Source organism: Dasypus novemcinctus, chromosome 21 (genome assembly GCF_030445035.2).
Source record: "Dasypus novemcinctus isolate mDasNov1 chromosome 21, mDasNov1.1.hap2, whole genome shotgun sequence".
Taxonomy (NCBI): domain Eukaryota; kingdom Metazoa; phylum Chordata; class Mammalia; order Cingulata; family Dasypodidae; genus Dasypus; species Dasypus novemcinctus.
In genome coordinates, this window is record NC_080693.1 from 59,918,123 (window position 1) to 59,943,749 (window position 25,627).

General features: G+C 37.7%; 2 protein-coding genes and 1 long non-coding RNA gene across 3 annotated transcripts; 1 reads left to right on the forward strand and 2 right to left on the reverse strand.

The window, feature by feature from the left end:
• Nucleotides 1-10,484: 10,484 nt before the first annotated feature.
• On the reverse strand, nt 10,485-15,357 carry LOC101446595 (keratin, type I cytoskeletal 26). Its single transcript, XM_004450110.3, has 8 exons — nt 14,917-15,357; nt 14,379-14,461; nt 13,803-13,959; nt 13,509-13,670; nt 13,298-13,423; nt 12,733-12,950; nt 11,473-11,540; nt 10,485-10,887 (listed from the first exon to the last, which is right to left on the reverse strand). Exons 1-8 carry the CDS (start codon nt 15,355-15,357, stop codon nt 10,736-10,738), a joined length of 1,407 nt encoding a protein of 468 aa, XP_004450167.2. The 3' UTR covers nt 10,485-10,735.
• LOC131274867 (uncharacterized) lies at nt 12,732-23,677 on the forward strand. Its single transcript, XR_009182190.1, has 2 exons — nt 12,732-12,966; nt 22,953-23,677. It is a non-coding gene; the product is annotated as an uncharacterized lncRNA (long non-coding RNA).
• Nucleotides 19,247-23,285, reverse strand: LOC101447318 (keratin, type I cytoskeletal 27). Its single transcript, XM_004450112.1, has 8 exons — nt 22,842-23,285; nt 22,320-22,402; nt 21,842-21,998; nt 21,445-21,606; nt 21,229-21,354; nt 19,766-19,983; nt 19,502-19,551; nt 19,247-19,389 (listed from the first exon to the last, which is right to left on the reverse strand). Exons 1-8 carry the CDS (start codon nt 23,283-23,285, stop codon nt 19,247-19,249), a joined length of 1,383 nt encoding a protein of 460 aa, XP_004450169.1.
• Nucleotides 23,678-25,627: the final 1,950 nt, after the last annotated feature.

Here is a 25,627-nt window from a genome sequence, read left to right on the forward strand (position 1 = left end):
GGTATGAGGGCAACTGCGTTGTAGAGCTGAACTTGTGGAAGTCAGGCGGGTTGGCTTCTTTCAACTCTTTTGTTTCCCTTTTTATAGACAATTCCTATGGGTGTTCTGATTGAAATTCTGCCTACATAAAGTGAAACATGGCTTGCCAGCCTCAGCAAGTTAGCTTAATTGGGTGATTTTTCCTAATTAGTAACCAACTTTGCTGGGTTTATTTTTGTAGGAGGGTAGTTGCCCTCAGGTTGGTGGTTATCTGAGAAATGGGTCTGGGTGGAGCAATGGAAGGTTCATTATTATATTTTAAAATTGTGAGTCATTCTTCACTTCCATCCTTAGAAGATAAAGCTCATCAGTCTACTACCAAATACAAATTTGACATCATAGTTCTGGGTTAATATGTCAAGGCAGACTTGATGTTTCTGAGACATTTCCTGCTTTTATTTTCACAATGCTTTCCACATAGGTAGAGAAGGGATCTGTAATCATTCTTTTCCCAATCTGGTCCTTCAATCACTAGTGTTTTTTTTCTTTATTCTTGCCACTGTTTCCAATGAGATGTTAACTGCCATTTGGACTGACATGTGCATCATATTTTGTTGACATTTAAGTCTAGGGAGAGCTGCCTTCTCATCCACTTTGGTAATTAGGTTCACACCCCTAATTGTTGTTTTGTGGGGATTAGAAAGAACATTAACTTATTCCTGGCCCTGCAAAATTTGAAGCAAACTTGGAAGGGACTATTTCATCTTTCTTTGCTTCATTGTGGTTTAGCTCAGGTGAAAGTCAATAGTAAATTAACTACTTACTGGGTATGGATTCACACATATTTATTGAAATCCCTAAACATTATGGAAAGTTTTGAAAAACCTGGAAATTGTGATTGGGCCAAAATTTACATACATATGTTGTGAACATACTGATTCTTTCATTCAACAAATATTTAATACCTACTATGTGGTAGTCATTGTTCCAGGCACTCGGAATACAGCAATGGAGCAAAGCCCTTGCCCATGACAAGACACTGAATTCTAGAGCCAACTGCCATGACCGCAGAACCTGTGTGTCTCTGTAGTCTTCAGGAGCACCAGAACCCAAGGTTGTATCTACTCTGGCTATCTCTGGGATCTTGCTGAAGCATGTGTAAGCGTGACCCCTCTGATGACCTCCCGACTCTTTTTGGAAGACTCTTAGCCATATAAACTCATTTGTCTTTACCATTTCACTCTTTTATTCAAGGTGTTTTTCTAGTTGCATCACCAGTTAGTGATTGATAGTAATCCCTCAGTGCCAGGGAGGCTCATCCCCAGGAGTCATGTCCCACACTGTGGGGGAAGGTAATGCATTTACATGCTGAGTTTGGCTTGGAGAACGGCCACATTTGAGCAACATGGAGGTTCTCAGGAGGTAACTCTTAGGCACTCATTGAGCTTACACTGTAGTGGATTCATTTGGTCAACTCATACTATATACTAGATACTGAGCACTTGGGTTAAAATGATGATTAAGACATGATCTTTTCTCTTCCTTTTTAACTTTATCTTCTCCCCTTTCCTTCCAGACTATTCAGTCCAAAAACTATTAAAGGGGCTAAGTAAGGTAGATGTTCATGCTGGGTAGAGGGGCATGGAGCTTTCATATCCCTGCATGGTTTTGAAGCACATGTAGAATGAGAAAGGCATCCTTCTCATGTGTTGGTGAGTGTTGGAGAGGGTGTTTGTATTGGGAGTAGGTGGCACTGGAGATCAGTTATATATAAGGGGATTGAGCAAGAGTAACTATATTAAAGATAGTGGGAGCCAGATTTTTCACTGTCAGAGAACAGAGCTACAGATATGAAAGGAAAAAACTAGAATGAACCCTGTGGTACTGGATAGGAATTAGATTATTGGTATGAAGTTATGGTATATATATATACACACACTTCTATATATGATACAGATATAAATATAAACATAGATTTAAATGTGTGGCCCTATGTATCCTTTCATATATTTATATATCAATGAATTTAAATGTATGAAGAGCTATCTGTTCTATTTATTCTATCCTATCTCTTCATCCATTAACCTACCTCTCATCTGTCTAATCTATCATCTACCTATTTAATCTTCCCTTATATCCTTATGTCCTTAACTGCCCAATGTGAATGCCTGGAAACAGCAATAGCCCAATAGCCATAGGCACATCTAGAACCCAGTTCTTGGTTTCTAAGTATGATTCTCCACTAAAAGAAACCAGAGCTCCTTGGAAAAAATGACTGATGCAGAGAAAGTATAAAATAAGCCTAGAATGATCCTGAAGTGCTTGAGGAATGACGGAAACATGTCAAAAGGACACAGAAGCCAGATTGAAGGGGCTCCCACTAGCTAAATCTGGGATAATTTAAGTATCAAAATATAGGTTGTATGGGTTATAGTCCTTTTAATAAAATAGGAATTCAATGACTCCATAGTGATAATAAAGAAATGAAAATAGGTTGATGAAGAATGAACATTTGCAAAGTCTCAAAGTGCTTCCAAAGATATATTTATTAATTATAAAGGGCAAAGGACTTCCTGGAGGTTGGAGGATTAGAGAGGAGAAGGGATCACTTCTCAGAAAAAATAGCTAGAGGACAGGTGAAAACTATCTGGAGGACTTCTCTGGGCCTCAGGACACCAGGAGAAGGCAAGGCCACCCAGAAGAGAGAGGGGCAAAGGAAAGTCTTCTCAGCTGGCTGAAAAATCCCATGAGTAGAGCTACAACAGCAGCAGTGGTTCCCCTTTTCCCCACCTATTGAGCAAATAGTCTGCATACTGCAGTGACTGTGGGTTAAGTGGGTTGCAGGGGTCCTCTTCCCCAAGAAAGGGGGAGAGAGGGACACAACCTACAGCAAATTCAGATTTTGACCCGCAAACTTGGTCCATTGCATCAGAGGGGGCACACACTTCCAGGCCAGGTGGGGCCATGACATTGCTTACACTGAGAGCCAGCAGGCAGCTAAAGATAATTTGCCTTCTCAAATACCCTTCCTACTGCTCCAAGTTGGTTGCTCAGGAAACAGAGGGAGGGAGGGTGTGGCTGGCCAAGGGTAGAGAACAATTTCTGAGAAAGTTTGTGAGGCTTGGCTAGCCCTGAAGACATTGCTTCTGCACTGCCCACCCATCCAAGTAGTTACACTGAATGAACGAGCTGAGATGTCTGCCAAAGAGTGCCATCTGTTGGCCAGACCAGAAAATTGCATGAAAAGGGAAAAATAATAAATAAAAGAGACATCAGATGTCTTTATTACCACCTTCTCCAAGGCCCTTGGAAACTGGCCTGCACCCCATTACTGGGTCCTTAGCCCTGGTTTGAGCAATTAAATAAGTGCAATCCCAAATACCTAGAACAAGTTGAACCAAGAGTTAAAGAAGAGTGGTAGCACACAGCTGCTTAACAGTAAATCTCTAGGCAAAAGAGAGAAACTGAACATCAGAGTAAACTCAGCATCAGAATCAGATGCCTAGACATCTGCAAAAAATTACAAGCCATAAAAATAAAATTGAAGATATGACTCAGGCAAAGAAACAAATCAAAGCTCCAGATAAGACACAGGACTTAAAAAAAAAAAAAAAGACACGGGACTTGGAACAGTTAATCAATGAGGTTCATACAAATCTAAATCAAATCATGGAGTTGAAGGACAACCTGGCTAAGGAAATGAAAGTCATTAAGAAGACACTGGGTGGGAGCACCCACATGGGAGGTCCCAAGTTTAGTTCCTGGTGCCTCCTGAAAAAACAAAAAATGAACAAGCAAAACAAATGAAAAAAACCAATTCAGGGAAGTCAGTGTGGCTCAGTGACTGAGCACCAGCTTCCCACATACAAGGTCCTGGTTCAATCCCCAGTCCCTGGTACTTAAAAAAAAAAAAAAAAAAAAAAAAAAAAAAAAAAAGACTCTGAGTGTGCACACAAAAAATTTGAAATCTTGGATAGAGAAATAACAGAGCTTATGGGAATGGAAAACAAAATAAATGAGATTAAAAATATAATAGAAGCATACAATAGCAGATTTGAAATCATGGAAGAAAGAATCAGTGATGCAAAAGAAAGAACAACTGAAATTGAAGAGAGAAAAGAATGGAAAAAATAGAGCAGAGGCTTGGGGAGTTGAATGATAACATGAAGTGCACCAACATATGCGCTATGGGAGTTCCAGAAGGAGATGAGAAGGGAAAGGGGAAGAAAGAGTATTTGAGGAAATAATGGCCAAAAATTTCCCAACTCTCAGGAAAGACATGAATGTATGTGTCCAGGAAGCATAGCACACTCCAATTAGAATAAATCCAAAATGATCTACCTCAAGACACATAATATTCAGAAGGCAAATGCCAAAGAGAAAATTGTGAAAGCAACAAGGAAAAAGTGAAACATCATATACAAAGATTGTCTGATAAGACTTACTGTGGCTTTCTCTAAAGAAACCAGGGAAGTGAGAAGGCAGTGGTATGATTTAATTAAGGTGCTGAAAGAGAAAAACTGCCAGCCAAGAATTCTTTATCTGGCAAACTCTCCTTCAAATATGATGGTGAGTTTAAAATATTCACAGATAAACAGAAACTCAAAAAGTTCATAAACAAGAATCCAGCTCTGCAGGAAACACTAAAGGGAATCCTGCAACTGGAAAAGAAAAGAGAAGAGAGAGAGGCTTGGAGGAGAGTGTAGAAGTGAAGACTATCAGAAACGTAGCCCAAAAGGTAAAAAGATGGACAAAAATAAGAAATGACGTATGAAAACCAAAGGGTAAAATGGTAAGTTAGTAATGTCTTTACAGTAATAACATTGAATGTTAATGGATTAAACTCCCCAATCAAAAGACATAGGTTGACACATGGATAAGAAAACATGAGCCATCCATATGCTGTCTGAATGAGACTCACCTTAGACTCAAGGATGCAAATAGACTGAAAAAGATATTTCATGTAAATAGCAAATCAAAGAGTACAGGGGTAGGATACTGGTGCTAGACAAAACAGACTTTAAATGCAAAAAAGTGGTAAGAGATGCAGAAGGCTATTATATATTAATAAAAGGGACAATACACCAGGAAAGAGTAACAGTCATAAATATCTATTCACCTAACCAGAGTGCCCCAAAATACATAAGGCAAACTCTGGCAAAACTGAAAGGAGAAATAGATGTCTCTATAATAATAGTTGGAGACTTCAACATGCCAGTCACATCAATAGATGAACAACTAGACAGAAGATCAACAAGGAAACAGAACTTGAACAACATGATGAATGAGCTGGACCTGACAAATATATACAGAACATTTCTCCCCAAATCAGCAGGTTATACATTCTTCTCAAGTGCTCATGGATTTTTCTCCAGGGTAGATCTCTTGTTGGGCCCCAACACAGCTCTCTATAAATTTAAATGTTTTCCTGTGTATAAGTCCTTTACATTCTTGGTTAAATTTATTCTTTTAGGTGCTATTGTAAATGGAATTTTTTCTTGATTTACTTGTCAAATTGTTCATTACTAGTATATAGAAAAACTACTGATTTCTGCATGTTGATCTTTTACCCCATCGCTTTGCTGAATTAGATTATTAACTCTAGTAGCTTTGCTGTGGATTTTTTCAGCATTTTCTATGTGTAGAATAATGTCATCTGCAAATAGAGTACGTTTTACTTCTTCCTTTCCTATGTGGATGCTTGCATTTCATTTTCTTGTCCATTGCTCTGGCTTCAACTTCTAGTACAGTGTTGAATAACAGTGGTGAAAGACATCTTTATTTTGTTTTTGATCTTAGAGGGAAAGATCAGCCTTTCACCATTGAATATGATGTTAGCTGTGGGTGTTTTATATAGTTTCTTTACCATGTTGAAGAAGTTTCCTTTTATTCCTTGTTTTCTAAGTGTTTTTATCAAGAAGGGGAGCTAGATTTTGCCAGATGTCTTTTCTGCATCACTTACGATGTCATGTGGTTTTTCCCTTTGTTCTATTAATGTGGTACCTTACACTAGTTGATTTTCTTATGTTGAGCCAACTTGCATACCTGGTTAAATTCCTCTTGATCATGGTGTGTAATTCTTTTAATGTGCTGTTGGATTCAGTTTGCTGTATTGTGTTGAGGATTTTTGCATCTATGTTCATAAGGAATATTGGTCTGTAGTTTTCTTTTCTTGTGGTATTTTTATCTGGCTTTGATATTGGGTGATGTTGGCCCCATAGAATGAGTTAAGAAGTGTTCCCTTCTATTTAGTTTTTTGGAAGAGTTTCAGCAAGATTAGTATTAATTTTTTCTTGGATTGTTTGGTAAAATTTATCAATGAAGCATCTGGTCATGGACTTTCCTTTGTTGAGAGGTTTTTGATTACTGACTCAATCTCTTTATTTGTTATTAATCTGTTGAGATCCTCTATTTCTTCTTAAGTCAGTGTAGGTAGTTTGGGTGTTTCTAGGAATTTGTCCATTTCACCTAGGCTACTTTGTTGGTGTGCAGTTGCTTATAGTATCCTCTTATACTTCTTTTTATTTCTGTATGGTTTGTAGTATTGTCCCCCCTTTCATTTCTTTCTTTTTAATTTTTGTTTTATTTTATTTCTCTCCTCCCCCCCACCCCGCCCCCCAGTTGTCTGCTCTCTGTGTCCATTCGCTGTGTGTTCTCCTGCGTCCCGCTTGTATTCTTGTCAGCAGTACCCAGAATCTGTGTCTCTTTTTGTTGCTTCATCTTGTGTCAACTCTCCGTGTGTGCGGCTCCATTCCTGGGCAGGCTGCACTTTTTTTGCGCTGGGCGGCTCTCCTTATGGGGCGCACTCCTTGCATGTGGGGCTCCCCTATGCAGGGGCACCCCTACATGGCACAGAACTCCTTGCGCACATCAGCACTGCGCGTGGGCCAGCTCATCACACAGGTCAGGAGGCCCAGGGTTTGAACCTTGGACCTCCCACGTGGTAGGTGGATGCCCTATCCATTGGGCCAAATCTGCTTCCCCCTTTCACTTCTGATTTCAGCTGTGTCCTCTCTCTCTTCTTCTTTGTCAGTCTAGCTAAAATTTTGTCAATTTTTGATCTTTTTTAAAAAAAAACAACTTTGGAATTTGTTGATTCTATTTTTTTCTTTATTTATCTCTATTGGTAAATTGTGTCTTCTTGGAAACCCTTAGGGTTTTTTCTCTTTTACCTTTGGTTCTGAAATTTCAGCATGATGTATCAAGATGCAAATTAAAAAAAAAAAGAACTTTCTTGGCACTTGGCAATCTCTTTCAAATTGTCTCTGTCTTCAGCTTTGGACATTTTAAAATGTTATTTATTACATAGATTTTTTCCACTTTATTTTTCTGTTATTTAATTCTGGAATTCATATTAAACAGATGTTGGTGATGTTAATTCTATACTCCACGACTCTTAACATTATTCTCCTATCTCTTTGTCTTTCTATGATTAACCTTGGGAGAATGCCAATATTAAGAGTTGTTAAGGTGACAGCATTACTCTCATGCACTCGTGGTGGGACTGTAAATTGATTTAACAACTTTGAAGCCAGTTTGGCTTAATTAGTATATTTGCTAATGCCCATATTATATGACTCAGTAATTGCATTTCTAGGTGTATGCCCTATAACAGAAGGCCTGTTTTTGTATGGTCTTCAAATAAGAAAGGTTTTTATATTTTCAAAGGGTTGTAAAAAAATTTTTAAAAAGAATATGCAACAGGACCATATATGACCCAAAAGCCTAAAATAAACACCCCCCCCCCCAGCTATTTGTACATATTGCTAGGGCCCCTCGTGTACTAATGAGGTAAGCTGAAGTACACACTTCATTAGTATTATGATGAATTAACCTCTGTTGATTACCTTGCCTTCAGCTTTGTCCCTACATTGGTCCATCACTGTTTTTGGCTCCTCCAAGTTCTGGATCTCTCCAGAATTCTGTGAGACCCCTTAGCACCTTGAACATGTTTTTTTTTTTTTTTTTTTTTAAGCTTCCTCCACCATTCTCATTCTGAATCAAATAAGCTTTCTCCATCTACTTTCTTTCTTCCAAAAATGTCAAAAACTTTATCCCCCTTTGTCCCCTCTCTTACTCTTTTTATCCTTGTGGGATTATACCTTTTCTACTGGTTGATTTTCAATTTAGTAGAATGTGTGGCGGGAAAAGAACACACTTGTTCATCACACTTATGTTCTTTGTAAAGAAGGTGGCAGTGCTCTGTATCAGGATTGGACATGGCCTCAAATTGGTCACATTCTTGCATCAGTCTTAGGACTGTAATATTATCTGGATCAGAGACAAAATATGGCCTTCCAGATCTCCGCGGGCAGTTCTAATACAGCATAATACTAGTTACATCTTTCCTCCATAGTCCTTCTATCCTTGTAGGACTGCTGAGTGGGCTTGTGCATGACTTCTCAGTCCACACTTTGCCATGAGTTCTGACGATCGTCTGTATTCTCACTGGTCTTGACTTGACAGCTTTATGAGCCTGCTCTGTGGGGTATTTGTTTCCAAGAGCCTGAAAGTGAAATTTCCTGGACGTGTGCTGATCAGCCAGGGTGTTTGGATGATGTATACTGGACAAAGTTTAGTAATTCACAATTTAAGGGTATCCAATAAAAGTTTTTGGGATGAACGTACTGGTGATAATCTTTTACTTTAAAAAAAATTTATTTTTTGCTAATACCGAATTATTGGAAGCAAGGAGGAATACTTAAGCTTTCCAGCCCTATTTCAAGGAGTATGGTTATTATATAAAAACATGTATTTTGGAGTCATAATTTATGCTTGTATGAAGTTGAAATCTTTCTTTTGTAGATAGGTAAGTCTATTTATCTGGTTAAGTAAGGGTGAGTACAGAAAAATGGAAGTTAGATTGTTCTTGGAAAAAATAAGACATCTTTCAGGGACAGGAAGGTGTGACCAGTACTGGTGGTCATGAGAGAAAGGGGTTCTAACACTGTGCTGTAAGATGGTGGTTTAACCCACATCTTGAGCGAGCAGAGGGTGCTGCTCTAGTCCTCCAGTTCCTGGGAGATAGAGCCTCTGGATGGCCCTACCTGTCAGAAGGAGAAGTTAATGGAGCATAGTGAGGGAAACTGTAGCTTAAGGGAAGGGGCACGCAGTGACCGGTACTCAAACATGGGGGCAGAAAAGGGAGGTTCTAGGAGAGGAGCTGGAGGCTGGAAGGGGCAGTGAGGTAAGATCTATGTCTTCACACTAACTAGAAGCCAGACTCCTGGTGTGTCACTACTTATTATGTGCACCAGGATCTGATTATGGTCCCTCTGGAGGGGCATGGAATCTTAATGTGGAAATAGAGTGTACTCAAATAAAAGTCCTGTGTTTATTTTGTCCTGGTTAATGGGACTCTAGCTACCATGCTGGAAAGGGAGATCTGGATCTGGAGATCCAGGCCCTACTACACATCAGCTGTGTAACCTGGCAGAGAGTCCTTAATCTCTTTGAAACTCTGTTTTCCTTATCTGTAAAAGAAAGCTAATAAAATACTTACTTAATACATCTTTATGAAGATTAAATTAGTTGATGCATGTAAAGCAAGATAAAACACATTCAATAAATGTAAGCTGCAGTCTTGTCACTGAAAGCACTTCTAACCCGACTCAACCCAACTCTATGTCATTGAAATTATGACCTCCATCACCTTGTTTGGGGATATTCATCACAAGAGGACTATGGTAAAGGTAACCATATCTACATCTCAAGAAGCTGCTTGTCGGCCAATTACCTTATGTGGAGCAGGAAATAATGGCAATCAAGGCGATCTTTGAAATGCAGAGATACAACTTCAGGGGGCCTAGCACCCTGAAATGGTACAGTTCAGTGTTTATGGGCCAAGTTTATGGGCCTATATACCTGTTGGTCAAAACCCTTTAGTGTTGCCCTTTCATGCAAGTTGGAAATCCAGGCTATTGTAGAATTCCCTGCCGTACACTGTTCCAGCTTCAAAAGCCTCCCCAGCCTAGAACTCTGCTGCTTTCCAGCCTCAACAATACTGATAAAAAAAAGTAGGTAAGGATATCAGGCAGATTCTTGTGCACAGGTTATGAGCAAGATTGAGTACCACCTCAGACTTGAGTAGCACAGGTCTGAATTGGCTCAGTCGCAACCATGGCAGGGACAGACCAGTGCATGTGCTGCAAAATGGAAAAATATCTATCCAGATTTAGACTCAACAAACTAATGCTTGCTGACCACTCATGCATGGTAGGCATTATAAGGGTGGTGTACATTTCTTTTACACCCCCAGAACACCAAACCCAAAGAGACTAATAAATTTACATAGTTAGGGACAGATTTGGGACCTGCGATTAGGGTTAGTGCTCTTTCCAATTTATCCTGCCATTAACTGAAGTAAATGTGACTGTGAAGTGAAGCATTTTATTTTATTAGCACATTCTTGGTACTGACACATGGGGATCAACTGTGAACATTCAAAATAACCAGAGTTTTCAAAAAGAACTCGTAACAGAAGAATTATTAATGAAATGGTGCAAAAAAAAAAAAAAAAAAAAAATAGACCACCCCAAAAATAAAAGTAAAAACTAGGGACAGAATGAGATTTTTCCTTCTTCTAAAAAAGATTATATGCAAAGAGCATTAGAGAAAGAAGAAAAGGAAAGCGAATTCTAGCCCCTTTATTTTCAGGAACAGAAATGAATGATTTCCTTGAATTATTTGGCCCATGGGATTTTGCAAAGAAGCCTCTTTTCCCCCTTCATTAAAAAAACAACAACAATTTTTCTCATTATGGTGCTTTAGAAGGTATTCGTTGTTCCATTGTAATATTGCTTATTTTAGAGGATTTTTCTTCAACTGAGTGGATCCTCAGTGAAATGATATTGCCAAATTGATCTATTTCCTCAATCACTGTTTTGACAATGATTTCTTCTGTTGAGTCTAAAGGAAAATAAATGGAAGTTTAGTGCTCATTCTCAACAGGTTGAAAGGTATTTTCAGTCATTACTGGCATGCTTTTAAAAAATGTTCTGTTTTTTAAGTTTGCAATAAATTGATATGAAATAGTTTGAAGTCAATGCTTAGCAATGTCCTGGACTATCTTTCTTACATAACCATTGCTTTTAGAGTAATGGGGCTTGAAAGAGTAAATGAAACACGGATTAAAAAGAAACATAAGTAGTGGTCAAATACAAGTCTGGAGCAAGTAATGCTATCTTCTTTTAAAAACCTACTTGCACTGTTTTCATGATTTAAAATAAAAGAGCTCTTTTATCAAAGCATCGACACTGTGAAAATAATAGGTTCTAGGTAACTAAGATGTTTCCTCATTTCAGTAATTGTATCATTTGACCACATCTCTTCTATAGGAATATAAAATACAATATTCAGAATTGTCATAATGATCCTCATCCTTTCATTCATCAGAACTGAACTTAGAAACAAATTTTATTTCATTTTCTTATTTAACAGAACTTCTAGAGTTTAAAAGATCTACACCAACTTAAAGAAAAAATGCTTCTGTACCTTTCACTTGATTTCCAGAATTTACAGGCCCATTTCCTTTTGATTTGTAACATGTGGATTTGCTTCCTCTGCAAAGAAAATTATTTCATTTTTTCTTCATTAGGGAGTTCAGAAATAACCAAGAATTTGTAATGACATTTATGGATTCTAGTTTCAATAAGGCTCATTTTCCTCTTATGTTTGAAGGACATTAGTAAGCTTTTTATGGCTTCAATATAATGAAAGAAGAGATTAAATGGATGTTTCTGATCAGAAATTCCCTTTTCTCCTACTTTTTCCATCACTACTGGCCAGTGAACAGGTATGTAGTGCCTACTATGGAGAAGGCACTGGGCTAGGCGCTGTGGAAAAAATAAAGGCAAGACTCGAGCAATTTACACTTTTGAAAGTAAAATAAAATATGCGTGTAGAAAGTTATCTGTAATATTGTTTACAATGTGGGCTGAAGAGAAGTGGAAACTGAATGGAGTAAGATAAGCACTTTGTTCGGAGGAGGCAGCAAGCAACGCTGGGTTCTTGTGAGGATAGGGACAGCCGGCTCCTGCCCTTGAGCGTGCATAAGATGCTACCTACTCGTGGTCTGGCCATGGCCCCGCATTTAATCATAGCCACAGATCACTGTGACCTTCTGTGGGCAAGCACTGCCCTAGGCACTTTACATACATGATGAGGCATTGTTGTTAAAAGTATTAAGAGTACAGTTTTGCTGGTATTGCAGTTTTACCAGTGAGGAGACTGGGGCTTAAATAGATTAAACAGTGTGCTCAAATTCTTCCAGCTAGTGTGGTTCAAACTGGAGCTGCGGTTTCAGGGCTGTTGTTCTTGGCCTCTCCAATGGAATTTCCTGTATCCTCATTGCTTATCTTTCAAATGAAAATGTAATACTCCACTGAGGACAGGGTGCATGTGGGCTAACCAGTTAAGCAATAATAAAATAGAGTCTGCTATTATAAGAAACGTGTTTCAATACTAAATCTCAGAATGAAAATTTCCTCTGAATTGGAGTACTAGAATTGTTCGATACTCTATACTTAAATATTCTTTGTATTATTATAGATAAAAATGCTTTCTATACTTTGAAATTTGATTTCACTGCCTGTTTTCATTCCACTTGGATGCAATAATACATTTTAATAAACTCTTGAGCATATATGGCTATAATCTTTAATCTTTAGAGTAAGAAATTCTGGGGCACAATACCGACACACTGAGAAAACCTAGTTGATGTGAGATTAATTTTTTTCAGCAGTTAATATTTACCTTTCTTCTTCCTCTATTAAGTTGCGGTAAGTTTCTATTTCTTTTTCTAAAAAGAGTTTGATGTCTAGAAGCTTTTCATAGTCCCGCGCCTGGCCTTCTGTCTCTGTTCGAATCTGTTGCAGTTGTCCCTCCACCACCCCGATCTGATCCTGGATTTGCTGGAGTTGGAGGCAGTAATTTCCTTCAGTCTCAGCCAAGGAACACTCATGGGAATGTTTCTGAAAGAAGAACAAAGTAAGTCTGAATGTGTAAAGAGAAATGACATGTTTATATTTTAATCATCCTCAAGGTGGGAAGAAATATTTGTATAAGATCTAAATCTTTTCAATTGAAAAATCAGTATTAGCAAGTTTTTAAAAGAGCATTTCTCCTCCATCAAAATAAAGTCATTTTTCAATTTTTGGGATTGGTGAGTTAAAAACAATGTTGTGTTTGGACAGAATTCTTGGTATTTAATTAATTTATATATAATATAAGCAAGTCATATTATATATATTTACTCATAACGTAGATTGATAGATATCATCACGTACATACATTCAGTTCAGTGGTGATCCCTACGTACCACAGCTGTGAAGGACTGAAGTTCTATTTCCAGGGTTTGGAGGTTGCGTTTCATTTCTGTCAGCTCATTTCTGGCTGCTGTCGCAGCTCCCGCGTCATCAGAAACCTGTTGTTGCAGCAATGCGCTCTGAAACATAATGGTCAGAAGAGTTAGTGACCAGCTTGATCATCTACTGAACAAGCCCTTAGTAGGTCGTTTGCTATGGATGTACCTTCTCCTTAAAACAGGCCTGGGCATCTTTGCGGTTCTGCTCAGCCAAGTCCTCATATTCAGTCCTCATGTTGTTCAACAAAACAGTTAAGTCCATGCCGGGGGCTGCGTTCATCTCCACATTCACGTCCCCCCCCACCGCGCCCTGGAGGACCTTCATTTCCTGGAAAAGCCATCAGTGTCCGTAGTCAGGCTGGGGTTTTTGATAGATCTGTGAACTCTGCTGTGGACTTCGAGCCATGGACTCGAAGAAGGTGCTCAGACCTGGACAAAGCCAATCTGCAGGGTTCCTTACCTCCTCATGATTCTTTTTGAGGTATGTTAATTCCTCAGTGAGCATTTCACACTGTATCTCCAGGTCATTTGTACAAAAGACCAGCTCATCCAGCACTCGGCGAAGACTGTTGATGTTGCCTACAATGTTCTTGTGCAGAGCAAGTTCATGTTCATACCTTAAAGATTTTTAAGATGCTTGAGAATTTTAATTGTAGGCAAATGCAAAGTATAGTGTTTTAAGACATTTTATATGCTGAAGTGTATGATGTTGTGTACATAATTCTGAAGCTTCTTGCAATGGCCAAGTTAAAACGGTTTGAGATACCTATTGATTTATGAATAATATTTGGGTGGAGTTATTTCTTTAGAGTTGATTTTTATCATCCAATGTGCTTAACAGTTGAATAGAAATATTGTTAGATGTTTAAAATTTATGCTAGCTCTTTTTTGTGATAAGGTCATATTTAATTCACTTTCTTCATTGATGTAGTTTCACTTTATTAAAAAATTTGGTTTTAAATGCAAAAGATAGGTTCTTTAACCCAACTGTAGTATTTTTACCTTTATTAAAATTAATAACTTTATTTTCACCTACTTCAGCTTGAAGTCATCAGCAGTCAGTCTGGCATTGTCATTTTGTAGAACAACATTGGCATTACAGGTGGTGATGGAAAAAATCTAAATAGGGCATATTGTACAAAATGTTAAATACCAAAAGCCATGGGAGCCTCCAGATTTTAGTGTGAGTCTATATTTTCTTAACTCTGCAAGCATCTATTTTAGTATTATTTTTCTTTATTAAAAGAGTCTAGATTTTCTTCAGATGGTAAATGTCCAGAGCTTAAGAGCCAAAGTATAAGCTCTTACAATCATGGATATTTGTATTACTTTCGATCAAAAAGCATGAGCTATACACAAGAATAACAAAATAATTATATCTATTTTTAAACTGTTTCTCTTTCATTAATTAATTCCACAAATATTTACTGCCAGGGACTGCCTTAAGCACTGGGAATATAGAGTGAACACATTCTATGTCATGTAAATTCATTAGGCCCATTTTATATTTTCTCTTTTTAAAGTTATGCACACCCGAAATCTATAGTAAAAGCCTCCAAATCCGTATTTCTTACCTGCTTTTTAAGATCTTCAGCAATTGAGAAATAGTTACTATAGTCATGATCAAGTCCCGGGCAAGAACCGGGCCTGTATTTTTCATACCAGCCTTTGATCTTCTGCTCTAGGTCTGCATTTGCCTCCTCCAGAGCACACACGTGGTCCAGGTAGGACGCCAGGCGGTCGTTGAGGTTCTGCATGGTCGCCTTTTCATTTCCAGAGAGGAGGCCATTCTCATTTCCAAGAAAACCCATGCAGAATCTGCTTCCCAGCCCTCCACTACCCTTATAGAAGCCTCCTCCAGAAGAAACGCCCCCAAGAGTACAAGAAAATCTGCTTCCTGCTCCCAATGTACCACACACATTTCTAGCCCCATAGCCTGTTCCTTTACCTGACAACCTAACAGAGCCAGCTCCTGAGCACATCTGCTTAGAACCACTAGAAAGTTGGAAAGACATGGTGACAGGAGAGCTGAGTGACCCCTTCCCAGAGAGGAGCAAAGTCAAAGTACACCGTCCATAGAGGTTAACACCATTGGCCTTTTATAGGGTTCAGTAAGTTATTTCAGTCTTAGTTATGACAAACTGTAAAAAAATATTACTTGCACATTAATTGTTGTTTTCCATAATTGGGTGATTTTTAATAGTGCCCTGTCTGTAGGTAGAAAGGTGCCCAAGGATATTTTTTATATATTAAAAAAGGTGCCACATGGAGTAATACTAAGTCATAGCCTCAAAGGTCAAAATTAAATATGACTAAATGTTCATCTTTCTGACCTCTGGAATAGATTCTAGTTTTTTCCCTCCATTTAACAAAGAATCGACAATTCAAATGAGGAATGTCTACCACTTTTGTCCCGCAAATGTTCATGGCATATCTCCGTTATTTCCACTTTATTCAGTGTTTTCCTTCTTATAAAATCAGACATTCAATATCTATTGATCCTTTGGTAGTAGAAGGTTTTTAGTTGATTTTTAAAGTTGAAAACTGAAATAATAGAAGTCTTACTGTACTTTTTATTAATTTCTCTAAAAATTAACAAACATGTTATGCTAATAGATAATTATTTGTATAGAGATTTCTTGGTATAGTCCAGGGGCAGAATGTCTAATTCAACCAACTTCTGAGTCTCCAAAATATTTGCTTCCCTACCTTAGAAATATTTTCTGAGCTGTCTCTTAGTTGGAATTTATGTATTTAATATGGATTATTTTGAGAGGTGAGCTTCATGTTGATAAGTGGAGAGAAATATATATAAAGGAAAAGGATATTTCCATCACTACCTTGAGACCCATTAATTATAGTATCCTAGACAGAAGATGGTTGTTGTAGAGAAACAGACTCTTCTTACATTAATGCCCATGGGAAGTTTTCCAGTCTGGTTATGCTTCATTTCCTCATTCAACAAATGAAAAGAATAACTGAAGTGTCTCAAATGAGTGTTGAGCGGTTCCAATTATTAATGACTATAAAATAGTCTGAAGTGCATGAACACTTTGTAAATGTTAATTATTCAAATTATTATAATCAAGTGGACATGTCTCAAAGAGTTAGGCCTCTATCAGTTATAATGGTATAAATTGATTGGCTAACTGATTACAGGTTTAGATAGTTTTGAAACAGTCATTATTTTTCTGAATGAGATTGTCAATGCTGTGGATAGCTAATACTTTGAAAAAGTCCAAAAATTATCGTCACTAAAAGATATGGAATATTTGGTGAAATGGAATGCTTGGAATTTTTTGACTCGAAATATTTTAAGATAATACAAAAATGTAATTTGGACCATTGGCACATGTTAAAACAATGCATGATAACCTAAGAGATGTAGCTCGTAATCAGAGCCTGGTTATTGATTTTTTTTGTGACTGGTCAGATTTTATCTTTTCCCCATATTTCCCATGAATAATATAAGAAAAACAGATCATGTTGTTAATATAATAGTTTATAAGGCTTGAAGTTCTTGGGTAAGAGCTATTATGTGACTGCAAAGTATAATTAACATAATCTATTTATCTCTAAAGAGTTTATAAATACTAATTAACTCAGTCTTTTGTGAAATAAGTATATATTATTTTAATCATTTTGGAGATGAGCTGGCTGTAAAGCCAAGTGATAACATAGGTCACAAAGCATTTCTGTATCAAAGCAGGACTGGAAAGTTTGATGCTAAACTCCTTTTGAAATGTTGCCCCTGATTTACTAATAAGAGCAAGTCTCTTAAATTTTCTTAATTACAGCTTTCCTCTAAGCTAATTTCTTACTATAAAATTTTAGGTGTGCCTTAACCTCTTCTTGAAGTGGAGAATAAATTTAACAAATTCTTTGGGCCACTTCTAGAATATATACATATTTCTTCCATGAGAAGGCTTATTTTATTCATGATAAGAAATGGATATTCTTGAGAATCTACTAGGTATTAGAGCATTATTTAATGTGCATGTTGTAGGTACTCCAAATAATTGAACTGAATTAAACTTTAAGTTATGCTGTGTTAATGTTCCTTCTTTTGGGATAAAGTTTTTCATTACATTATCTTATTCTAATTGTCTTATATTAATTTTCCTCCTGATAAATTTAGTGTTTAGTTTCAAATATACTTCAACATCTTTTGCCATTGTTTAAAATTCACATTCTTACATTTCTGTTAGTCAAGTTTAGAACAGCAGTTTTCTTGAACATGAATGAGGTTTTTTTGTCACTAGATTCCTAAATTTTTTCTGAGAATCAAATTCTGGTGTCCTAATTCTTCCATAAAATGGCTTTCCTGGTTGTTTGGGAAGAAGGGGACTCTGAGTTCTAATCTTATTGCGTTTTCTTAATCCTATGTCTTGCTAGAAGGAAGGTAGAACCATAAAGTTCTTACTAGCTTGTCCTTATGTCCTGTTTCAGTACACAGACTCTGAGCCAGATTGCCTGGGTTAGTATCCTGTACCTCCAGTTATTAGCTGGGCAAATTATTCAACTCTTCTGTGCTTGGATTCTTTATCTGTAAAATGAGGACCAAAATAATGCCTACTTCATAGGGTTGTTGTGAGGATTAAATGCTGTTTAGAACAGTGCCTCTTAGCACATAGTGGGTGCTGGTTTTCAATTATTATTGATTGTTCCCTGGAAGTTATTTTTGAAAATCCTGAATATAAACACTCATTCTCTCAACCTGATTCTAGTAAAAAGAGTTTTTTCTCTGAGATATGACTGGTTGGTGATCAGGCATCTCAAATATTGAATAAATCAGAGCTAAATGCTTTTAATAAGTAACCATGTAATTGGATGTCTTCTTTTCCTGATTTTGATAAACTGCTTCTAGGATTATAAGGATAGATAGTGGGAGGATGGGTTAATTAGAAAGTTAAGTGCAAAGGGGAGTATTTGCCTTAGGTTTCCTTGGACCTTAAGTATACATGGGGGGAGAGAGGAAGAGAGTTTAAAGTCATTGTGATTCAACTGTTTTGATGAACAGCACCAGCTCCAGAGAAAAATCTGCCTTTGTTATTGTTATGGGTTTGGGATGGGGGCACCAAATTCCCTCACTCTCAAATGGACCTATGGAGGGTTTTCAGCTGACTTTATTCCCCATCCCATTTTCACCAAACCTTGGACATAGGTTAGAGAAATAGGTTCGTTGACCTAAACACTATATTTTATTTCAGCCGAAGTTGTTTGACTTGAAAGAGACATATGACTCTGTAGTCTTGGATGGCAAAGACAAAGTGGAGTGTTTGTGAATTTCCATCCTCATAGTGGAATGGCCCTATTATGAATGGGCCACCCACTGGAATTCTCCACTTACCCTGCTCCCCCAAACTTCTTTTCCCTCCTACTTTTAATTCTCACCATTTAAGATTTGAAATCCTTTTTATTAGAATGTTTCTGTTCTTGGTCTCCATACTTCCACTTCTATGAGCATGTTGAGCTCAGGGATTGACTGTTTTATTCTTCTTACCTGGCACTTAGTGTGTTCTCAATAAGTATTTATTAAAGGAAAATAAAATTTTTACAGAGATGTGAAAAAACTCCAACTAATTTTCTTGTTAAACTTACTCTTGACTTGTGAAGACCATTGAATTAAACAGAAGAAATTAAAAACAAAGCTCAGCTCCCATTGGGGTGAGGGGTATATTTAAAATGCAAAGATTAATCAGAACCAGTGAAGATGACTTGCAACAGGAAGAGCTTTTATTGAAACACCCCCATAGGGAGAACCAAAGAAAAGTTACTATTCTAAAAAATAATTTGTCTTAATTCATTGGAAGTATAGCAGAAAAACAAGAGGGTCCTTATGCAGGAATCTAGTTTTAATTTGGTATTTTAACTTAGGGTTGCTCCTTTTTGGGCCGTTGGAGTTCAGGAAGGAACTCTCTGTTCACTCTTGATGTTGTTGACTTTGGTGGATTTCTCTTCCATTGTGTGAATTCTAGATGACAGAACTTTGCCTCGAGGATCTATTTCTTCAAGGACCGTTTTAACCATGGTGGTTTTAGATGAATCTAAAATGACACATATGAACTGTTGAAATTTATCGAATAGACAAATGGGAAATAACTCACCATTTGAAATATATTCAAATAAACATTGAGTGCCAACACAGCTTTTGTTTACCTTTTATCTGATTTCTTGGTGATTCATAGCCTTTTGATTTAACACAAGAGCTGTGAAAATATGAGAAGCTTGCATTAATTTTTTTCTCTCTGTTTCTCTGAGAAAACTGAACAACAATGACTTAGGATGGGAGTTCCATGAACTCTGAAATAACCCTAGGAGGGGTTTTATGTGCACATGATCTGGATCACAGATACTTTGAACTTGATTTCAAATAATCTTTAATAATCTCAAAATAAATTATTTTCCAAATAGAAGACTTACCCATTTTCTGCATCTATCAGGTGGCAATAGGTCTTGATCTCCATCTCCAGGTGGACCTTGATGTCGAGGAGCTGCTCGTACTCGAGTTTCTGGCCCTCGGTGTCGGTTCTGACCTGGTGCAGCTGCTCTTCCAGGGCCCCGATCTGAGCCTGGATCTGTGTGAGCTGCTCACAGTAGTTGCCTTCAGTCTCCATCAAGGAGCACTCCAGGGAGTCTTTCTGTGGGTTAGCAAGACAGTTTAATAGAAAATGGCAGTGTTGTTTTACAATAGATATTTAAGAGAGCCACCCTTACATAATGCAAATATCCATCTTCATCCAAAAGATATCACTTGTTCAATATTAATTGTTGCCTTTATTAGCTGTCATACTGTTTTTCCATTTGACAAAGACACAGTACGTGGTGAATGTTACTTCATTCTACGTGTGTTAGAAAAGATGAAATTTTTTCCTCATAGGGCACAGTCTAAAGTTCCCTCCCACCACCGTATAGCCTGTGCTTGTAGTGTCTAGCACAATTTGCTGCTTTCCTTGGGAATAAAAGTTCCTCTACACTTTTGCTACCTCATTTCTAATCATGTGATGGTCTTGTCTCTTAAGGATTGTAGCTGTTCTATAAAAGAATATCCTATAGTGGATGGCATAAACTTTCCATAAGTAGAATGATCCAAAGAAAATAATTACTTTTTTTTTTTTTAAAGATTTTAAACAATTTGATTCACTGGCTTGTATAGATTCACAGAGGGACACATGGAATAGGGGTAAAGTCCCACTTTTATATACATTCACAGTCTTTTTGGTGGGTAAACTCTAGAAGTTTGTTAACCACATTGGAAAAGTATAGAATTTGGGGTTAGCGAATTTGGAGAGGAATTCTAGATCCTTTGTATCTGTCTGTGGAATTGTGGGTAAATTACTTAACTTCTTTGAATTTCAGATTCTTCTTTTGGAAATAATGACATGAATTATAAAGTCCACTCTCCCATACTCTAGAGTTACTGTGAGACTCACATGTGGGTCAAAGTGCTGAGCAAATCCTTAATGAAAAAGGGTATTATCATTCATTATGCATTTTAGCTTTATATTTAACCTTCATTCCTCTACTTTTCTTCTTGTTTATACTACTTGAAAAAGAACTTATAAGTCCTCTTAATTAAGTGACCAAAAGGAATGCTAGATAAAGAAGCTAGGAATGTGGGTAAAAGGAGTTTTGTTCTTCACAGGACTGTGGCTTTTGAGCTTTTGACTTGGGAGAGAATATTCAGGGTAAAACTGTTTTCTGTTTTGAGTACCTCAAAATTATCACAAAGGCAAAAGAAGATTCTAAAGGGCAAAATGCAAATATATTTTACTTTAAGCATAGTAATTAATGGGTTAAAACTACAAGAAGTAACGTCATCTCGAAGAATGTCTGATTTTTTTTCGAAATTTCTGAAGGACGTCTGTTTTGTAATTTTTACTTACCATCGCTAAAAGGGACTGAAGTTCAATCTCCAGAGTTTGAAGAGTACGTTTCATCTCAGTCAGTTCATTCCGTGCTGAGGTGGTGGCACCAGTGTCCTCGGAAATCTGCTGCTGCAGCGATGCACTCTGAAAGGCCATAGGTCAAGAATCCCCGTTAGGAGACAGACGTTTGCTGCATCACACCCTGGGCCGCGTCGGCTGGCGAGAAGGGCTCACCTTCTCCTTGAACCAGGCCTCCACGTTCCTGCGGTTCTGCTCGGCGAGGTCTTCGTACTCGGCCCTCATGTTGTTGAGCAGAACCGTGAGGTCCACCCCCGGGGCTGCGTTCACCTCCACGTTCACGTTGCCCCCAGCGGCACACTGCAGAGCCTTCATTTCCTGAAAAAGATTTGTTTGAGGAAGTTAGGATCTGAATATTTTTAAAAGAGCCAGATGGACGCGAGAAATCTTTTTGTCTTGAGGAGGATGAATAGAATGAATAGAAACATTTCAAACAATCCAAGCTGCGTGGAGAACTTGGAAGTTCCTTCTTGATGTTACGTTTACCACCTGAAATTAATTTTAAAATCTGGGAGGGGGAGGGCGGTGGAAGAGAGGGAGGAAGAGCGTCTACCTCCTTGTGGTTCTTCTTGAGGTAAGCCAGCTCCTCGCTCAGAGTCCCCAGTTGTATCTCCAGGTCCGTCCTGCACATGGTCAGCTCCTCCAGGATCCTGCGCAAGCCACCAATATCCGCCTGGACGCTCTGGTGAAGGGCCAGTTCACTTTCATACCTTAGAAGAATGTTTGAAAGTTCCATCACATTAGTCAAATCACTTTTTAGATCATAAAGCTCAAAGTAAGCTTTGAGGTAAAACTCTTAAGATATACTTAAAACTTCAGTAAGATCCTTCCTAATGCAATAAATACATTTCTTTGAAGAAAGAGCTCAAATACTGTACATAATAAGCTCAAGTCTGCTATTCCACTAGGTTCTCCAATATTCATTTGGTTTAAACAAACAAAAACAAAGAATTAAGCTGACTTTAAATGGCTTAAATAAAAGAGGGAAATGCTTGGGTAACTCTTTTCCATTTCTTTTCAGCGCTACTTACTTTAGTCTGAAGTCATCGGCTGTTAGTCTCGCATTATCATTTTGCAGGAGAACACTGGCATTACTTGTAGTTGCAGAAATTATCTGATAAAGGGGGAGTCAGTTAAATATATATATTTTATTTTAAATTTCCTTGAAATGAAGTCACCTATGAAGTTATAGTAATGGTTCTGTCACTCTGTCTCCAATATTAAGGTGAGTCTTTTGAAAATGGGAAATTTAAGTATGGGCTATTTTACTCCCCGCCCCCACCTCTTAAAAAAACTTGTTTTCAAAGAAGAACTTATATAGATGGAACTGAAGACATTGGACAGTTATTGATATTTTAATATTATAAAAAGCATCAACCTGCATACTTAATGCTAGAAGAGGTTCAAAGATTAGAATTTTAGTACAAATTATTTTGAATATTCATAGTGAGCTACCAAAATTCAGAAACTGAGAGCAAAGTCTTACAATTTGTGAAAGCTCCTGCTTGCGTGTGTGTGTGTGTGACTAAATGTTCTCATGATGTGTTTCTTACCTGGTGCTTAAGGTCATCAATTATTGGGAAGTATCTGCTGTAATCATGATCAAGACCACGGCAAGAACCAGGCCCAAATTTCTCATACCACCCCTTGATCTTCTGCTCCAGGTCGGCGTTGGCCTCTTCTAGTGCTCGCACATTCTCCAGGTAGGAAGCCAAGCGGTCATTGAGGTTCTGCATTGTCACCTTCTCATTGCCGGAGAAGAGGCTGTGTTCATTCCCGGTGAAGGTGGCACAAGAAAGATGTCCCCCTCCCAGGCCCCCACCATAGCCTCCTGCAGATGAGCTCCCCACCAGGGTGCAGGAGAAGCCGCTTCCAATACCCTGCGCACCGCAGACGTTTCCAGCCCCAAAGCCTGCTGCCCCACTAGAAAGCCTCACAGAACCCGCTGCCCCGCATGAGCCAAGGCGTCTGGATGCAGAAGAAAAGCACACAGACATGGTGTCTAGACTGGAGCGTTTGTTCTAGAGTGGCACTCTGATGGTGAAGGTCTGACTCAAACAGTTTAATTTGCCTGTATATATACACATTATTAGGGTGTTTCTTGATGAACTTTGCTAGATGTAGCAAAATGGTGTTTCCCAGCTCATAGTGAATTATCCATAATTGGGTGCTTTTTTTTTTTTTTAATGAATGTCCTTACCCTACAGTGTCCATTTCTATAGGTGGATCCTCACCTTGGGGTTATTTTTTATCTCTGGAATGGGACAGGGTGGAGTATTATCAAGATTATTATAGTAATGCACTTTAAATTTAGTATGAGTAATTCTTCCTGTCTTCTAGACTTTAGGAATATAAAATTCCTGTAATAATAAAAAATATGATAAATGAATTTCTCCTTTCCTTGTTCAAATCAACAACATTGCATTTGCTCCAGTAAGTGAAGCATCATAGTCATCGTTTTCTATAGATATTATGATTGTTCTTCCAGATAAGTTAAAAATAAGACTATGAGTTCATGGTATCAGAGAAAGGGGGGCCATGTCCTAAAGGAAAATGGATGAATTAAATAAAATCTTCTTTGGAGACTGGAAGTTCTTCCCTTGATCCATATCCCTTCTCTTTCTTCATTTTTCTCCAGTTTAAAATCTTTTATGATTATCCCATCACCTATAGAGTAGATGAAGCTCCTTTGTATGGCATTTCAGGCTTTTCTTGATGTAGGTCCTACCTGCCTGACTTGTCCATTCTTTTATCTGATTAATACCCATTTCCCACTTTTTTGCCTTTACTCATGTTGTTCTCTACTTGGTTTGCTTTCTTCTTAAAATTAAAAATTTTCAAAAATTATTTGAAATCTTGCATTTGCCAAGAACAACTGACATCACTTTCAAGTATATAGATTGAAAATGAAGTAGCTAAAACTATAAATTGTCGTGATCTATTATAATACATGAATTTACAGAAAAGCAAGCCAGCATTTTATCATTACTGGTTTTCTGCCTAAGCTCTGTTGCTAACCAGGTTAAATAAGGGAATTGTTAACCTTTCTGGGTCTCAATTTCCTCATCTGTAAAAGGCAAGGAATGGACTATTAGATCTCTATGCTCCTTTTCTAACTCTAAATTTCTCATATTTTTACATTTCTTCTTTTACTGTTCATTGCTAGAAAAAATTTCTGCGTTTACTTCTACTTTTCACATTTTACTCACTCCTGAGTTTTGGTCCCATCAAGACTAATTAATATCTTGAAAATCACTAATCACCCCACATCTGCAATCCAGTCATCTTTCGTCATATTTATTTTCCTATACCCTCTTGGTCACTTTTGGTACTCAAAGAGTCTTGGTTGATCTTCTTTGCTCTTCCATTCATAGCTCTTGTGTATGTGCTCTAAATTTTGTCTTTCCTTACAGTTTTATACTTTACATTCTTGTTTTTCATACTCTTCTTTGGTGATCTCATCCCTTCTCATGGCTTTAACTCTGTATGAATGATTTCTAAATACATATCTTTGGCACTTGCCTCTTCTCCTTTCTAGACCTGTATCTTACTATGCTTATCAGGCATTTCTACCTGGGTATTTCATTACTTTTAATTCCTTGCACAATTACCTTGTTATCAAGACTTGATATTGTGTCTCTTGTTTTCACTAGATGTTGGTTGGATTACCCTGAGTAATGTTTAGAATTACTAAGAAATCTTTAATACTGCCATTTTCTTTTTTCTTTTTCTTTTTTAATAAGATATTTTTAAAAATGTGCTTTGATTACATAAATGTTACACCAAAAATATAGAGATTCCCATATGCTCCACTCCCCACACCTCCCACACCCTCTCACATAAAAACAGCCTTCATTAGTGTGACACATTCATTGCAACTGATACACATATCCTGGGGCATTGCTGCTGAGCATGGGCCATAGTTCACATTGTAGTTTACACCCTCTCACATACAATTCTGCATAATACCATTTTCTACCAACCTGCCTCTAATAGGTCACTGGGTCCCATTGAATCTACTGCTGCAGTGGCTCTTAAAGCCTTTTCCTCTGGTCTGTTTCTCTTGTCACTATCATATTAGTCCATAATTATCTTTCAACTGAATTATTAGAATCCTAATCTGATTCCTGGTGTGAAGCCTTTTTCTTTTCCATCATGTTCAATAGGTGGGTGTCAGGGTAACTTTCTGAAGTCAGCACCATTCATGTCCTTGTAAGAACTTGGATTCTTGAATCAAGTACATCAACACTTCTATCTCAGCTCTGCCACCATTTAGCTGTGTAACTAATGCAGGGTTCATTCTCTCTGAGACTTAGTTTTCCACTTCTGTGATGGAAAC

Coding starts and splice junctions, on each gene's coding strand:
- LOC101446595 (XM_004450110.3), bottom strand. CDS start 15,357: ATGTCTTTCCAACTTTCTAGTGGTTCTAAGCAGATGTGCTCAGGAGCT. Junction 13,424..13,508: donor AGGCCTGTTTTAAGGAGAAG/GTACATCCATAG, acceptor ATTATGTTTCAG/AGCGCATTGCTGCAACAACA. Junction 11,541..12,732: donor TTAATAGAGGAAGAAGAAAG/GTAAATATTAAC, acceptor TTTTCTTTGCAG/AGGAAGCAAATCCACATGTT.
- LOC101447318 (XM_004450112.1), bottom strand. CDS start 23,285: ATGTCTGTGTGCTTTTCTTCTGCATCCAGACGCCTTGGCTCATGCGGG. Junction 21,607..21,841: donor TCAAGAAGAACCACAAGGAG/GTAGACGCTCTT, acceptor AATCTTTTTCAG/GAAATGAAGGCTCTGCAGTG. Junction 21,355..21,444: donor AGGCCTGGTTCAAGGAGAAG/GTGAGCCCTTCT, acceptor ATGGCCTTTCAG/AGTGCATCGCTGCAGCAGCA.